Here is an 18685-nt window from a genome sequence, read left to right as displayed (position 1 = left end):
TTCTCTGCAGATTTTCTCAAGCTATGTCAGGTTGGATGGGGAACATCCCTGCACAGCTATTTTCAGGTCTCTCCAGAGAGACCCGGCTCTGGCTGGGCCACTCAATGACATTAAGACTTGTTCCAAATCCACTCCTGCATTGTCTTGGCTTAGGGTCGTTGTCCTTTTGGAAGGTGAACCTTCGTCCTATTCCGAGGTCCTGAGCACTCTGGAGCAGATTTTTATCAAGGATCTCTCTGTACTTTGCTCTGTTCATCTTTCCCTCGATCCTGACTAATCTCGCAGTCCCTGCTGCTGAAAAACATCCCCACAGCATGATGCTCCCACCACCATGCTTGTGCCAGGTTTCCTCCAGACATGATGCTTGGCATTCAGGCCAAAGAGTTCAATCTTGGTTTCATCAGACCAGAGAATCTTGTTCCTCATGGTCTGAGAGTCCCGGGCTGTCATGTGCCTTTTATTGAGTGGCTTCCGTCTGGCCACTCTACCATAAAGGCCTGATTGGTGGAGTGCTGCAGAGATGCTTGTCCTTCTGGAAGGTTCTCCCATCTCCACAGAGGAACTCTGGAGCTCTGTAAGAGTGACAATCGGGTTCTTGGTCACCTCCCTGACCAAGGCCCTTCTCCCACCATTGCTCAGTTTGGCCGGACGGCCAGCTCTAGGAAGAGTCTTGGTGGTTCCAAAATTCTTCTATTTAAGGATGATGGAGGCCACTGTGTTCTTGGGGACCTTCAATTCTGCAGATCTGTGCCTCGACACAATCCTGTCACTGATCTCTATGGACAATTCCTTCAACCTCATGGCTTGGTTTTTGCTCTGACATGCATTGTCAATTGTGGGACCTTATATAAGGTTGTGTGTGTCTTTCAAAATCATGTCCAATCAATTGAATTTGCCACGGATGCACTCCAATCAAGTTGTAGAAACATCTTACGGATGATCAATGAGCTCAATTTTGAGTCTCATAGCAAAGGGTCTGAATACTTATGTCAATAATTTTTGTCTTTATTTTTAATTTTTAATACATTTCCAAACATTTCTTAAAACCTGTTTTTGCTTTGTCGTTATGGGGTATTGTGTGCAGATTGAGGATTGTTTTTTTTATTTTTTTGTTGCCCTTTTTCTCCCCAATTTCATGGTATCCAATTGTTAGTAGCTACTAGCTTGTCTCATCGCTACAACTCCTGTACGGGCTCGGGAGAGACGAAGGTTGAAAGTCATGCGTCCTCCGATACACAAGCCGCACTGCTTCTTAACACAGCACGCATCCAACCCGGAAGCCAGCCAATGTGTCGGAGGAAACATTGTGCACCTGGCAACCTTGGTTGGCGCGTACTGCGCTGGTGCCCACCACAGGAGTCGCTGATGCGCGATGAGACAAGAATATCCCTACCGGCCAACCCCTCCCTAACCCGGACAACGCTAGGCCAATTGTGCGTCGCCCCACAGACCTCCCGATCGCGCCCGGTTATGACAGAGCCTGGACACGAACCCAGAATCTCTGGTGGCACAGCTGGCGCTGCAGTACAGTGCCCTTAACCACTGCGCCACCCGGGAGGCCCGGATTGTTATTTTTTTAATATCACTTTTAGAGTAAGGCTTTAATTAACGTAACAAAATGTGGAAAAAGGGAAGGGGTCTGAATACTTTCCGAATGCACTGTAAATTGGCTTTTAAATGGCTTAAAGGGAAGGTCCGAATACGTTGTATCTTTAGACCACCACCACACCTACATTTATTTGTACATTTATTTGTGCTCCACCTCAAACGGTTAGTGGGTGAATAGCATGCTATTCTCATACTAAAGTTCAAGGTCAGAATAAGCATAGAGAAAAAGTGCATAAAAAGGCAATGATGTTCTATAGTGAGTAAGTTATGTGGTCTTGCCATATCTTGTCAATTAGAGCTTACTTAACCCTCTGCATAGTTTCACCCTTCTCCAGGTTTTCACCATCCTTGTAAAACCCTAGTTACTTTGTTGCTTTGAGAACATTATTCCTGATGATTGTTATATATTTCATGTGGGTTCATCCCTCAATTTAAGGTTAACTGTGAACTGAACTCTTTTAATTTGGTGAAGCTATTCCTTCCTAAATATTTTTTTCAAAATCAACATTGAACATCTAATAGTCAAATCATAGTGTAAACGCAAGTGAGCTCGTTCTACTCTTTTTGGCCACTTTCTAGTGAAAAACTGAGTGGGTCGAGCGTAACACCTCAACAATGTTACCCATAGACAGGCTAGAAATGTTTTAACAATTACATGTTTTATTTTATTTAACATCTTGAGATGGGAAATGTGTTTTTTATTAAGTTGAATGTGCTGGTCATGACAGAATTCAAATTAGGTAAATGTTTTATTCCCCACCAAGTTACACAACCCAAAAAGGGACTCTTGTGAAACTACCCAAGTGCGATATATCAAGTGTTGTCTTCGTTGAAATCCGACCTTCTGATTTATTTTTTTAGCCGCCCTTATTTTCCACTGGAACTCACTAAAGATTTGGACAATATAATTTTCTCATCTGTTTGTGCTAAATGCTTTTTTTTGTCTCTATTGTTTATTCTCTTGCAGTGTGGCTTGTCTGGCTTTGTTATTTTATATTTTGTAATTGACAACACATCTTTGTCCACATCCTCTGAGGCCCACTCAGACTGTGATTTCAGTTTACACCTTGACCAAACTGGCTCTGTGCATGCATCCTCCACCATGCGCATGTTGATTTTGTCTATTCCCACCAGATGCATTCATGACACGCCGGTTAAAATAGCAAAACCAACTGTGAACCAACTATATTCATTTGGGGACAAGCTTGCTGTTGCTAGGTAATTTGTCTTGTTAGATAATCATTGGGTTGTTGTTTTTTTTAATTTTTTACCTGAAATGCATGTGGTACTTTTTTTAGCTGGATCTTTGTAGAATTTTGACCCATTTTGTGTCATATTTTTTCTAATCTGACATTTAATCCACAGATAAAGGGGAAACCTAGATCGTTTTTAGTTAGTTCTCTTTTATTAATCTCTCAGTTTTCGTATTTTTCTTCTTCTGTGAATTCTATATGGCAGTTGGCAACCAACTTTAAGGTGAATTACCGCCACCAACAGGACTGGAATGTGGACCTTGTTCATTTTTCAATCACCCATGTGGGTTAGTATTCTCCTAAAAAACAATTAGTAGATGGGAGAGGCGGACTTTCAGCGTGTCAATCGTCTAAAATTGCACATGGCCACTCAACGTAACCGGTTTAGTTAATGGAAAATGTATTTATGTTTCACCATTGAGTAGGAGGCAGCACTCTAAACACAGACCAAACACTTCTGCTTATGTGGAGCCTAAGCTCAATAGCCTCTTAGCTATATCTGAGGAGAGCGGTGGAAGAGTTTGTTTCCTCTCCCTCTGAAGCCTTCTAATCCTGCTCCGTTGTCTGTGTTTGCTAGCGGGCTGCTCCCTCTGCCTTTACGGTTGTCAAGATAGTTTCTCTCTCCCACTTCTGTGTCTCTCTTTCCGGCTGCCGCTAGAGAACCAGGAAGTAAAGAGAGAAAGGGGGGAGAAAATAAATACCCAGCAGCTGAGGAAAACAAGGAAGTGAATGCAGCCAGAGCTTCAGCTGTGAAGTGAAAGTAGACCAGGGCAGTTTGCATAAGGAAGTGCTAGCTAGCTAACGTCAACACTGTCTGTGCTCTCCCCAGCAGAGAGTTTAACGAAGAGCGGCAGAAAGAGAACGAGACTGCAGCGCCTGCCTCACAGAAATACCAGCAGTGAGTACCCATTTGAACTGAGCTGCCCACTGGTAGGCCTCACAGGGGAAAAGTGAGTGTTTGAATGAGTCAGAGAACTGGATATAGAGGGGAAAAGATGGTTGTTTTTTGTTGTTGCAGCGAAGCCCGGTTTGTGCTGGTTGTTCGTGTCAGGAAGGAGAGAGAATACCCGAGCATTGTCCAGGAGGGAATAGGCCCCAACACAGAGAAGGAGAACAGAAGAGAAAACAAAATAGCGGATTTGAATTAAGTTTAGGCCCTGCTGTGTATAATCGTAAATATTACTACGGACCTACAGTACCAGCCTTTGTCTCATACACTATTACTGAGTTCCAAAATGCATACTCGTGTTCTATCTAGAGCGTATAGCGAGTACGTAAGACAACTGTCATTTTCAAGTGCGAGTCCAAACATAAAAACGCAAAAAGGCAAGTATGTACTAAGTTTACCGGAAGTTCTATAAGCGAAAAGTCTGGAAAACAAAGAACGCATTGGAACACATTTTTTCGTTAACCGGGGAGGATATCCCATAACACCTTGCGACAGAGCGAGACTTTTAAATTAACGGGGTCTAAGGTTCCTGCTTGGGAGAAAATGTTCCAGACGAATAAGGAATAACTTTGTAAAATGTAAGTATTAGGTTTATTGATTCACCATATTTTGTTAATATTGAACGAATTACTTTCATATAAATGTTTTATTCAAATGTTGAGTCACTGCGCCAACTGGTTTGGAGGCAAGACATTTTAACATCGGATAAAAAAACTGCAGGAAATGCAGCTAACTGTGTTCTGTTCAGTCTAGGCTTGCTAGCCAGGCAAGTTATTTGTGCATTCTTAAATTATCAGTAACTACATGCATGTAGTATGTTTACCTAACGTTAGCTAACTTTCTTCTTGTCACCCCCCCTCTTGTTTCACCATTGCATATAATGAAATGAACGTTTTAAAACTTAAAACGTGATCAAGCCAAGGAATATGAAAAACCATTGCACATTAACAAAGCTAGTTGTGGTTCTCAGCAGCTTCAACTAGCATTTTACATTTGAGCAGTGAGGTTAATTTATCCTCCCTTGGCTTTATGTTTCTGCTCTGTTTTCCTTAGGTTGACACACATCCCACCCCATCACCCAGACAGATGTGAAGAACTTGAGGACCCCCTGTCCACCAGGAAAATCACCCTATCACAGGAGTTTAGTCAGGAACTTATTCAGCAGTGTGCAACGTCACTATGTTAGAAGTGGATCCACACAGTATTCTCCATCATGCAGAATTGTCAGCTCATTGTAACATATGAAGCTCTTTCTAAAATGATTTCTGCCCCTGGGTACTGTACTGTGTGCACATTTTATTACTGCCCAGCAAACACCATGTTCAACTATTTGTCTACAATTTAGACAACAATTAGTTGAATGAGGTGTTGGTGAAAGGTTGGAATAAAAACCTATAAACTCATGTCCTGTGTATTTAAAAACTTTTGAATGTTAATCTCCTTGATGTGTCTCTTGGGGTTGATTAAAGGTTTATGCTACTGAGCCATTTACTCTTGGTTGGTATTCATTTTATTTCTTATTACTTTGTCGAGAATGAACATGCACGTAAGCACTTCTTTGGACCATATGTATCCTGTTGTATTCATACTGTACACAGATACAGGAAAACAACAGGGTTAATATTTTATAAGAAATAACCAGTGTTGATGTCTCCACACAATTCTGGTTTTGAGGCATGGGCATCTGGGGACTGCAGTTCATCTGTCTAATCCCCTGCAAGGAGAGAGAAGGGCATTAATCATATTTGGTGTATTCATTTAATAGATATTCCTGTTTATGTATGCATATAATTAAATTGGACCTGTTCTCCTTTTATAATATGCCAGTGTTTGTTTTGAATCCAATACATTAAGATGAAGTAGTCTAGACCTAATGTAGTTGTATTGAATTATATTGCCTATCAATTAGTTATCAATGCATAGGGTTCAAGCTGTCTTGAGCATCGGTGTAATTTAATAATATGCATGGTTGTTGTATGAATTTATCACAATGTAAGCCTGCTCGTTGTGCAATTCTGGTTGGTTTCAGCTTAATTTAGCGAACTACTGAAAATTGATTCTGTTCCTTTACTTAGTATTTGTGTTCAATATTTTAATTCTGGCATAGTCCTTCACTGAATTGGTAGCACTAGTGGCTAACACTACTACATTGGGTATATTGTAAATGGACGTAGCTAGCTACACAACTAAAAGTATGTGGACATCTCATTCCAAAATCATTGGCATTAAAATGGAGTTGGTCCCCCCCTTTGCTGCCATAACAGCCTCCACTCTTCTGGGAAGGCTTTCCACAAGATGTTGGGATGTTGCTGTGGGGGCTTTTATTCAGCCACAACTGCATTAGTGAGGTTGGGCACTGATGTTGGACGATTAGGCCTGGCTCACAGTCGGCGTTCCAATTCATCCCAAAGGTGTTCGATGGGGTTGAGGTCAAGGCTCTGTGCAGGCCAGTCTAGTTCTTCCACACCGATCTCCACAAACCATTTCTGTATGGACCTCACTTTTTGCACAGGGGCATTGTCATGCTGAAACAGGAAAGGGCCTTTCCCAAACTGTTGCCACAAAGTTGGAAGCACAGAATTGTCTAGAATGTCATTGTATGCTGTAGCGTTAAGATTTCCCTTCACTGGAACTAAGAGGCCTAGCCCAAACCATTTAAAAACAGCCCCAGACCATGGAAACCCATTTTATTAAGATCCCAACAAACAGTTCTTGTGCTGACATTGTTTCAAGAGACAGTTTGGAACTCGGTGAGTGTTGCATCTTAGGACAGACTATATTTTTTTCTTGCTACCCACTTCAGCACTCGGCAGTCCCGTTCTGTGTGCTTGTGTGGCCTACAACTTTGCAGCTGTGCTATTGTTGCTCCTAGATGTTTCCTCTTCACAATAAGAGCACATACAGTTGACCGTGGCAGTTCTAGCAGGCAGAAATTTGATCTGACTTGTTGGGAAGGTGGCATGCTATGATGGTGCCATGTTTAAAGTCACTGAGCTCTACTACTGCCACTGTTTGTATATGGAGATTGCATGGCTGTGTGCTCGATTTTTATACACCTGTCAGCAACGGGTGTGGCTGAAATAGCCAAAACCACTAATTTGAAGGAGGGTCCACATGCTTTTATGCTACACAATATATCTTTGTTGACGCCAGGTGCGTGATGAACTTTACTGTTTAGGTTAGTGGTCACATCGAGGTACCTTTCAATTTTGGGGGATTTTAAGCGCTCTGTGTTCTCCCAATCTACACGATATGCTGTTTCAGGTGTTCTCAGAAGATCACCCTTGAAAGAACAGGAGAACGCAGAATGCAGGTGGGTATTTTGAACACAGACTATGTGAAGGTGGACACATGGAGTGTGAACTGTCTGACCGTTAAGGGGCAGGGCATTTTACCACACGTTTATATCTTATTTCTTGCTTTATACGTGTGGGTCAGTTGTAATTCAAGCCACCTTTTTTATAGCTTATTTCTTGGTATAAATGCAGGGACTTAAGGAAAGTGTTGGCAGGACTTATGGGAAGTGTACAGTGTATTTATAATTGTGCTTTGTCCTGCAATGGTCACACCTTATTAAGCTAGCTTCTTTGCATAGCTTGTTCACTGTGGAACACATAAGAGCAAGAGTCTAGGCAAGATGGCTGCAGGGTAGGCGGTCCCAGAACCGGAAGGCTAAAACCGCGAGGGTTCTGGTGGACAGAGTCCCTCAGACAACTAAGACAAACCACCAGCGCCGCAATACTGGTCGACCAAACTGAGTATTGCCCATGTTGGTACACTGTCACGAGTGATTTAAAAACAAGAACAAAACCCGAACGAGATGACACAAGTCAAACTGAGTGGGGGGACAGCAGAGCACCCAAATGGAGAGGCTAGCTAGCTGCTCCATGGTATTGAATAGCAGCGGGTATACTTCTGCGCTTATACACTCTCTAATATAGAGCTCTTACCAAGCAAATCCTCTCTGGAATGAGCCAAGAAATGAAAGATTTGGAAGTAGTGCGGCGGCAGCTGCACTACCCGGTACATGGGACTAATCTTACATTCCAAGTATCCTTCCGCGCAGAAGGATACCATATTGGAGTGATTCAATATAGTGCCACATAATGGGTTTGTATGAAGCTTAGGTCCTGCTGTGTGTGTCAGGCAGGCAGTGCGGGTAGCCTGCATTCTCATATGCTCTCCTGTAGAGTGAAATGAAAGAAAGGGACAGGAGCAAAAGATGACGAGTGACGCGATTAAAAAAAGGTCAAGTTCTGACGGTTGACAGAAGGAGGGAAGAGAGAAAGGGAGTTCATTCTGCGTGGCCGGTGTCCGGGGTGGGCGAAGTTTGTACATTTTATACAATTCCATTGGTCCTTAAGTAAAATCTCCACCCACCCATGGCACTGGTCCATGGAAAACGAACTTGCCCAGAGAGAGAGTGTGTGTATTTGCTTGTGCTGTTGCTGGGTATGCATTCTCAGTAGTTGTGTGACTGTGTATGTATGTATGTGGGGCAAAGTCTGCAAAAAAAGAGTGTGTGTGCAGACCAAGACAGTAAACCTTGGCAGGTACAGTCTCCGGGTTGGTGAGTAACGTATAGCAAAAAACCTAACTGTAATCCGTTACGTTACCAGCAAAAATATGGTAATCAGATTACAGATGATTACTTCTAGGGTTAGAAGAAAATATTTATCTTTAACATTTTTCTGTTTTCTCAATTACATTCAAATCAGCATTGAAAAAAGGCACAAGTTAAAGTTTGTTCCACATGAGTCTGACAACAAGTCAGAGACCACTATTACCAAATCTGTGATGGATTGTGGGAAAAGAGCAGGAATACGCTTTTATAGGCCGTAGTCCAAGCTATGTCTTCCAATGTGTGACTGCTGTCGGCATCCAAAGATTATCCAACTTGAATAAATACTTGGAAGTAAGGATGGCCGCAGTGGCATATTCAATTCCCGTTGAATATGCATAAATTGTAGTTTACCAGGAATGCATTTAAATTAACAGGTGTGCATTGTTAAGTTAATTTGTGGAATTTCTTTCTTTCTTTAATGCTTTTCAGCCAATCAGTTGTGTAGTGACAAGGTAGGGTTGGCATACAGAAGATTGTCCTATTTGGTAATAGACAAAGTCCACATTATGGCAAGAACAGCTCAAATAAGCAAAGAGAAACGACAGTCCATCATTACTTTAAGACATGAAGGTCAGTCAATGCGGAAAATGTAAAGAATTTGAACGTTTTTTCAAGCGCAGTCGCAAAACCTATCAAGTGCTATGATGAAACTGTCTCTCATGAGGACAGCCACAGGAAAGGAAGACCCAGAGTTACCTCTGCTGCAAAGGATAAATTCATTAGAGTTACACGCCTCAGAAATTGCAGCCCAAATAAATGCTACTTAGAGTTCAAGTAACAGACACTCAGTAACAGACATCTCAACATCAACTGTTCAGAGGAGACTGCGTGAATCAGGTCTTCATGTTTGAATTGCTGCACAGAAACCACTACTAAAGGTCACCAAATAGAAGAAGAGACTTGCTTGGGCCAATAAACACGAGCAATGGACATTAGACCGGTGGAAATTTGTCCTTTGGTCTGGAGTCCAAATTGGAGATTTTTGGTTCCAACCGCCTTGTCTTTGTGAAACGCTGTGTAGGTGAACGGATGATTTCCACATGTGTATTTAAATAAAGCATGGAGGAGGTGTTATGGTGTAGGGGTGCTTTGCTGATGACACTGTCAGTGATTTATTTACAATTCAAGGCACACAATTCAAGGCACACTTAAGCAGCATGGCTACCTACTACCTACCTGCCTCAGATGACCTGGCCTCCACAATCCCCTGACCTCAACCAAAGTGAGATGGTTTGGGAGGAGTCAACAAGTGCTCAACATATGTGGGAATACCTTCAAGACTGTTGGAAAAGCATTCAAGGTGAAGCTGGTTGAGAGAATGCCAAGAGTGTGCAAAGCTGTCAAGGATATTTTGAAGAATCTCAAATATAAAAGTATATTTAGATTTAACACTTTTTTTTTGTTGGTTACTACATGATTCCATAAGTGTTATTTCATAGTTTTGATTTCTTCGCTATTATTCTACATTGTAAAAATAAAGAAAAACCCTTGAATGAGTAGGTGTTCTAAAACTTCTCCTTGGTTGGGTAAATGATTCAGGGCCGGCCCTAGCCTTTTGGAGGCCCTAAGCGAGCTTTGGATGCCCCCCCCCACACACACACACACACACACCTCTCGGGCAAAACACTTTAGTCACCACCCTCTTGACGGCAGAGAAGTTCACTTGCTGCAATTCTACACATTTTGCCATGGGGTGTAGAGAAAATGTTGTAGTTTTAAAACGAATTACCTGCAATTCTACACATTTTGCCATCATTTATGCCATGTTAATTATATCTGAGTGAGAGTGACTAACAAAATCAACGAGGGCTCCCTGGAGGTCAGAGCCCCTGGGTATGTGCCGATAGGTATTCGGCCATTATTAATAGTTTAGATATCTGGCTAGACTAATTTACCAATCAAAAAATTGTTAGCTGACATGGCTAATTTGAGTGACGTAACAAGATAAAAACTGCTGATACACAACATTTCAAATTTGCACCTTGTGTATCCTACTATTCTAATTCTCAACAGTAAATTGAGACCCCGACTGAGTATATAAAATATGTGTGTGTATATGCTCAGGTAAAACTTTGGCTAGTCTATATTTCCATATTCCATATTTAATATTCTTGAAGATCAAGGGGTATTAAATTAATTGGATTGACGGGAAATCTGACGGACTTTGATTTTTGGAACGATACATCCTAATCGTATTATTATCTGTAGTAGAAAGCAATGGGTTATAAGAGGCCTACATAACCAACCCATAAATGAAAACGCAACATTGATTTATGTCCAGCTATGTAAATGCTAACATTGGTTTATCCTGCAATATATCTTTGTCTTCTTCTAATTGCCTCTTAAGGGGAAAGTAACCCAAAGTAATCAGATTACTTTACTGAGTTTGGTTAATCCAAAAATTACTTTGCTGATTACAATTTTGGACAGGTAACGTAACGGATTACATTTAGAAAGTAACCTACCCAGTACAGTACCTGTGGAAGAATTGGGTTGTGTTTTCCCTCTGACAGTAGTCGCTACAACCTGTTACTGTTGCTTAGGTGATGTACAGTAGGAGGATGTGTTTGTTAAAGGTGTAGATTACTGTTGTTTTCTTAGAGAGAGATTGTCTGTCCCTCCCAAACACATGTGATATGTCTAGAAGAGCTGACTGTAACATTCTGACTACATAACATTTCTGCAGAGCTTGGTGTGAGTATGTTCCCTGGTCACCACTATTTATATACTCTGTCCTGTACTACTGATCTCTCCAACAGGGTGTCCTGCTCATAGCCCCCTATTCACCCTACTCATACCCACCACAATGACAGACCAAGGGAAACCCTGGAGAGGAAGTGGAGGACCTGAGGAGGAGGAGTTACCACAGATGGATGGGTCATGTGACGCTTGTGAGCCTGACGAGGCCCAGCAGGCAACCCAGGTGTGTTACACCTGCAGCTTCGCCTTCTGCTCTACCCACGCTGAGAAACATGTCCACAGCACACGACACCTACTGACGCCCTACGACCAGGAAGTGGCGCAGCCCCAGGCCCGGTCCCAACAGCCGGCCAGGGACAGAGACCCAGGGGAGGGGGAGGAAAGGTTTCGAGAGATTGGGCGTAGGGCAGGGCAAGAGGTGATGGAAAATGGGGCATGCGGTGGGACTGGGGTACAAGAGAACGAGGCGTGTGGAGGAGAGAGAGTCCAAGGGGAGGGGAAAGTTGATGATGAAGATGATGGTGATGAAGAGGCGGTGGCAGCCCCAGAGGGGGGTAGTAAGAGGGAGACGGTGACAGTGGAGAGGCTGCGCTGTAATGAGCATGGCCAGGAGGGTTCTCTTTACTGCAAGACTGACGAGAAGGTCATCTGTGTGGTGTGTGCCGTGCAGGGGGAGCACCGCGAGCATGAGATCATCACCTTGCGCGAGGCCTACATCTGGCAAAAGGTGAGTCGCACTTAAATAATATCATACCTGCAGGCGGACTCGCAATGACTTCACATAAGAATGATCACTACCTGTCAACCCATGTTTATAACATAGATATTACATTGTAGCACTGTTAATAAACGTGATATAAGCGCAGTACCACATTAATAACATGGATTTAAGCACAGTCCCACAATTTAACAATTAATATGGAGTTGGTCTCTCCCCCCCCCCCGGCTGCTATAACAGCCTCCACTCTTCTGGGAAGGCTTGCCACTAGATGTTGGCACATTGATGTGGGGGGACTTGCTTCCATTCAGCCACAAGATAATCCGCTATTCTGAAGGGGTGTCCTTTTATACTTTTGTATATAGAGTGTATACAAACATGCAGGCTCTTTTAACAACGGCCAACAAGAGTTCTAAACTTGCATTTTATTGTAAAGGGGGAGAGAGATCCTTGCCACCTGTGTCCTTGATTAAATGACCTGCAAAGGTATTCTTCATGGATAGAAATCATATAGCAGTAGCAGTCATTGCCATTTAAGATGAGGGAGGCATTTCGTTTTTTTTTCTTCGGCATGGCCTTATTTCTATTACAGCATATTGGATGACTGTCATTCATGTTCCATTCACCCAGTTCAATGTATCAGCGATAGGTTTAGACTACTACACGATACTCAATGTTTCCCGATACCCATCACGAGGTTGCTACAACCTAGTCTATGAATGAAAGTTTACAATGTAGGTGCACACAGGTTGAGAGACAAATTTGAGGCAACACATGGACAGACAGTGACATTCCATACAGCCTTACACACTCCTGCTTGCATCTAGCTGATATAGGGTGTAATCATTAGTCCAACATTTGCAAACAAGAGTTTCTATTGGACAAGTTCAGGTATGTTTATCCCCATTTTGGTCCGTTTGCTTCTGTTATAAGAATAATTTTTCAACAGAATTGGCGAAATGAATACACCCCTGATCACATTCACTTTCATATCATATCAGTATTTCTTCTTGCGTCTATGGGCTCTCCTCCTCTCAACTCTTCCTTTCGCTTGTGGATTTCAATGCACATCAGCTGTATGTGACCAGGTGAAAAAACCTTTCCAAGCCAAACCACTACACACAGCCTACATCGTAGTCACCATATTAGCTAAAGTAACGTCATAGTTTGCATAGCCAATAGAACTAACGCGTTTATAAACCCGCTACAATCATGCAGTAACGTTACAGTGTAAAGTCAGTAAGCACTTACACCTGCGGGGTGGCAATAAATTAGTCAAACCAAAGTTTACCTAGACTTGGAAGAGTTCCAGTGTTCTGTTGGATAGTCATAGCCCGCTAGCTAACATAGCATCCCTCTGTTTGAGTAGGCTAAGCCTGCTAGCTGCATTTGATAGCTAAGTAAGGGAAACAAAGTGAGAAAAAAATACACTCTCTATTTCTTTCTTGCTTCGCTTTCATTTTGGAAGAAATTTACAACTACTGTCGTTCTTTCTCTTTCAGTAAACCACTCACCACATTTTATGCACTGCTGTAGCTTATGCTTTCAGTACTAGATCAATTATTTGTCCCTTTGATTGGGTAGACAACATGTCTGTTCATTCTGCAACAGCTCTGATAGGTTGGAGGACTCTCCTCTGGAAGTTGTCATAATTACTGTGTAAGTCTATGGAAGGGGATGAGAACCATGAGCCTCCTAGGTTTTGTATTGAAGTCAATGTATCCTGAGGAGGACGGAAACTAGCTGTCTTCCGGCAACACCATGGTGCTACCCTACAGATAGCTGTTGAGGCTACGGCTACTGTAGACCTTCTTTGCAAAATAGTGTGTTTTAATCAATTATTTGATGACGTGATTATATTTAGTATAGTTGTATTTAAAAGGATAACTTTTTCAATGTTTTACCGTTTTAATTTTCATGAAATTCACTGAGGAGGATGGTCCTCCCCTTCTTCCTCTGAGGAGCCTCCACTGGCATACAGTGAAGTGACACAGCCTGCATGTAACTCATTCTAAGTCCTCTACTGCAAATTACATCCGCTATAGGAGAAACAATACTATCAATATTGTTTATGTAGTGTCTGTAATATTATATGATTACAATAGACTAATAGCTCTCATGCACGGATACACTACCTCCAGTCAACACACTAGGGATTTCTAAAAGTTGAGCGGACTATCTCCATATGTTTAACACAATGATTTCATGTCAAAATAATAATAGTATGCCACCATGTAAAGGCTACAATGACCTCATGACAAATCCTTCCAATTATTAAGCCCTATTAATAATTTGTATGGAAACAACATCTATTTCTTTTTGAATATGATTAACATATTCCAATGTCTGTTTGGCTAGGGAGCGATTCCTTCCCAGATGGCTTTTTACTGCAGGCGTTTTACAGCCCGCACCATCCCGTGACTAACTGACTAACTGACTGCTCTCTGTGGGCAGAGGAGATATCATGGATAATGTGCAGGAGAGGGAATGACACATCATCATCACTACGCAGAGAGGAGAGAGATGACATTATCATGGCCCCATTTACACCCCGTATCATTATAGTACCAATTAGTGATGAACCAAGTGGGGTAATCATCATCATAATTTTGCCTCTGAGGAATAGATGAAGCCTAGGAGTGATGGAATTTTACAAAATTCAAAAACAAACCAACTTCAAATTGTGTGACTGTCTGTCTCTGTGTTGTCTTTGTTCTCCTCCAGAGCAGGGAGGGTTATGACCTGCTGGGCTGCACACAGAACATGGCTGACCATATCAAGACCAAGTGGACCAACCCTGAGGTCAGTACAACCACACTATTACAACTAACATTCCAATATGGCCGACAGTGTTTCTACCTCGGGAACACTGCTTTGAACGAGAAAGTCTGATTTATTCTCCTAATTCTCTAAGAACAAAATCCAGCTGTGGCAGTATGACACACATCAGTCTAGTGTGAGCTAAAGATGGAATACACAGAGATTACATCCTAAATGAGACGGAGGAAGTATACATGGGAGCCAATTATTCCTATTTACTCACTGTGTTCCGTTCACTGAGAAGGCTTCCACTTGGCTTTCTGGAGCGTCATACCTTTCTAAAAATCTAGATATTTATGACATCACCACCTAAATCTGTCTTCATAAACTCTCAGACAGACATCTATGACTTTGTTGAGCAGTACTGGAGTAACAGGGATACCACCTGGTTTACTTCTGAGACATAGCAGATGGTTCAGAAGTGGCACAGCAGTCTAAGGCACAGCATCTCAGTGCTAGAGGCGTAACTACAGACCCTGTTTCGATTCCAGGCTGTATCATAACTGGTCGTGATTGGGAATCCCATAGGGCGGCGCACAATTTGACCAGCGTCAAGGTTTGGCTGGGGTAGGCCGTCATTGTAAATAAGAATTTGTTCTAAAGTGACTTGCCTAGTTAAATAAAATAGAAAATAGCACAGAGTCCTTTAGCACAGAGTCCTTTATACTGTGTTAGTGACTGTAGGTTTTCCTCTAAGGAGTTTATTGTTCAGTGTATGGGATTGATTATTTGGCAGCGGTCAGAGTGATATTAATAATTTCCCTCTGTGCTGTTGGTTCCTACAGTAGGCTATATATAGGATTGGCAGGTAGCTAAGTTGCGCTCCCTCTTGCCAGGTTGGCCCATTTTAACACACAGCAACTCAAATAGACTTTCTGTATCCCCGGTCAACCTTGGAAATAATGTCTTTAATGTCACCCTACATAACTTAGTGCGGGGACACAGTCACTGGGAGTAAAACTGTGTGTTCGTGCGTGCGCACGCGGGAGGTCATTGCTAATCAGCCAGGTCTAATTTATTTACCATAGACAGTGTTGAACCTGGCCCTCCAGCGAACCCTGCAGCCTTAACACTCTGCTGTGTCGTTACATAACTATGTCTCTCTCTGTGAGCGGAGCGGCGTGACGCCGTCCCCTCTGAGAGCTGACCCGCTGTCAAGCACCATAATGTAGCAGGTTCATTTGAACACCCTGTGAAAAGGTAATACCCTTATTGGCAAGTAGTCACTGAGTACAGTTACATGTACACAATAATATGATTATTGTGGATAGTCAGATTAATATAATAGTTTGATTAAAACGACATGCTTTGCATGTCCCTAATATTTACATTGACACATCTGAAATCAGGCTACCTGCTAGCACTCTTATCCAATCAAAATAAACGTCCTACCACAGTGTTATGTTTGGGAAGCCTATTTGATTCTGAGTTCAGACATATCTAAAGTTTGTATGTGAAAACTACTTCTAAGACACATGCATTCCGTTGTTACGAACTCACTTCACTTGTGCTAAAGAGGAAGGCTCTCGGCTGGTGGTAGCACATGAGCTGATCAAATACACCGCTGGAACGCTGATTGAGGTCTTTACATGTCCTAATAAGTTGAGAGATTGCTCAGAAAACCAGGTGTTTTAATCGACATATGCATACTTCAATTTGGACCTCATGGCGATTTAATATAAGCAGAATTAAGGTGTTTCTGTGACTATTGCATAATCTGCCTACTGTCATAATCAGTTTAATATGGTACTCACTGGAATACCAGCCCTGGCATATTATCATACTAGAATACCAATGCTGCCCCTGGGCCTTCCTGGACCTTTTGTCTCCTGTCTTCCCACCAGAGAGGTGTGGCCTGTTCAGGAGAATCCACTTCCCTCCTCACTCACAGGCTGAAGCGTCAGGAACCATTAGGTCGATTTGTCAGTGTGTCCTCTCCATGCTCTCAAATGTCACAGCTTCTCATTATGCAAGACTACTACAGTTTAATGCTGGCAGAGGGAAGGGTGTGTGTGTGAAGGGGAAGTTTGAAGAGATTAAACTTTAGCATGGTCCCAAGGGAGTGTGTGTGTGTGCGTGCGTGTGTATGCTTTTCAGGGAGGTGAGTGGATAAAAAGGTTTAACCCATAGCTGCTGTTTACTTATTAAATTCCCTCTACTTAATTATGTACTCTGCCTCAGGTATGGGGATTTTAATCTTCACGTCTCTTAACTCATATCTCCATGCTCTGCAGGGGGATGGAACACACACACACACACACACACACACACACACACACACACACACACACACACACACACACACACACACTATACCTGCAGGGAGAATGGAATATTATACAAAAAGCACAGTAATGCTGTGACTCAGCCCATACATATTAATGGGTGACCAGGGGATTAGGATAGCATGGGGGATGTGCCTGCCTGCATATCTAACCGCCTGCCTGCATACCTAACCGCCTGCCTGCATACCTAACCGCCTGCCTGCATGTCTCTATGTCTGGGCGTCTCTCTGTGTGTGTCTATGTGTCTGTCTCAGAGAGCAGGTAACATTGTGTGAAGCGGGGAGGTTTAGATCAAGGCAGCAGGTAGTCAGCATATTTACCTCTCTCTTTTTTTATTTACTGTCTCCTCTGCATAATTCTGTCAGTGGCGCACTGCCTTCTGTGGTGTTGCTGGCTCAATCACCTTAGACAGGACCCATTGATTTGTGGGGTTTCACAAAGTGTAATCCATAATCCATTTTGGAGGAAGAATTGTTGACATATATTTGACATTTGTATCTAAAAGCATAATTGAGAAATAATTGATAAAAGTTGGCATATTTGTGACATTTGGCCTTCCACAGGTCTCCTTTAAGACTCCATAGTGTTTCATCTGTAGGTGCTACTAAGCAAACATTGGTGTCATATGAAGCTTTATCGTTTGCTCTGTAATATCAGTAGTGTTTTGATTTCAATAACTTTTTCTTTAGGGGGGGCTCTGCTACTTTTAGAGTTATGATCCGATTTGTAGGCATTACCAACAGAGTGAATGTGAAAATTGATTCAAAAAGGTTGCTCTCTGCTGGTATTTTGCTGGATGTGCAATGATACATGTAAAAAGAGGGCTGGGATTGGTTACACTGCCTACTATGTGAAATTATCTGTATAAAATGGGCAATAACTTTAAAGCAGAACTTGCTCCTCAAGAATTGCTGGTGGCCATGACAGAAGCCAAGCGTGAGTTGGTTTGGGGGTGTGGTTTGATGTGGATGTTTCTTGGATGTGTCCTTGACAAACAACCTTTTATATAATACCATAGAAGCAGTATTCTGCTGAAACAATGTGTACCTTTCACCATTCCCAGCTGATACAGACACTGTGCCTATGGGCATTTTGTCTGGTGGTAATGAAATTACTTTGGCAAACATGTCACACACCTTCCTGTGTGGTGTCCTGTATACAGCAGGGGTTCCCTGATCCTGGTGCAGAAAACACAGGGTTTCTCCCTCCCCATATTGAATCATACCATTCAAATCAATAACAAAAAAAATACAATACAAGTCAGTTGTCTAGTAAAATGTTAGTGCTGAGTGCCAGGTCTCTCCATTTAGTTACATCAGTATCAAGCTAGTCTGTCAGTCTGGACTTCATCACATTGTTCTCCATGTGCTGGCTCCATACATGTTTCTGTGAACAGATACACACATAGTACCTGCCACTGGTAATAGAACAGTGACTATGTTTTACCAAAACAGGCAAAATGTTGACGTTTGAACAGTGCATTCGGAAGGTATTCAGACCCCTTGACCTTTTCCAAATGTTGTTACATTTACGTAAGTATTCAGACCCTTTACTCAATACTTTGGTGAAGCACCTTTGTCAACGATTACAGTCTAGTCTTCTTGGGTATGACGCTACAAGCTTGGCACTCTGCAGATCCTCTCATTCTCTGTCAGGGTGGATGGGGAACTTCGCTGCACGGCCATTTCCAGGTCTCTCCAGAGATGTTAGATCGGGTTCAAGTACGGG

General features: G+C 42.4%; 1 protein-coding gene across 5 annotated transcripts in view; it reads left to right on the top strand.

Moving 5' to 3' along the window:
• Positions 1–3246: 3246 nt before the first annotated feature.
• The window catches only part of trim44 (tripartite motif containing 44), a 68500-nt gene continuing 53061 nt past the window's right edge, over positions 3247–18685 (top strand). Inside the window, exons 1-4 of one of the 5 annotated variants that reach the window (XM_021600601.2) lie at positions 3250–3759; positions 11194–11434; positions 11519–11861; positions 14577–14654. In XM_021600601.2, coding sequence (XP_021456276.1) covers positions 11241–11434; positions 11519–11861; positions 14577–14654 — 615 coding nt within the window. In that variant the 5' untranslated portion in view covers positions 3250–3759; positions 11194–11240. Of the gene's footprint in view, positions 3812–11180; positions 11862–14576; positions 14655–18685 lie in introns of all 5 variants that reach the window. The other 4 variants (XM_021600592.2, XM_021600572.2, XM_021600563.2 and 1 more) reach the window with 4 other exon arrangements.

The sequence above is a fragment of the Oncorhynchus mykiss genome, chromosome 1 (genome assembly GCF_013265735.2).
Source record: "Oncorhynchus mykiss isolate Arlee chromosome 1, USDA_OmykA_1.1, whole genome shotgun sequence".
Classification (NCBI taxonomy): Eukaryota; Metazoa; Chordata; class Actinopteri; order Salmoniformes; family Salmonidae; genus Oncorhynchus; species Oncorhynchus mykiss.
This window is presented reverse-complemented; position numbering and strand designations above follow the sequence as displayed.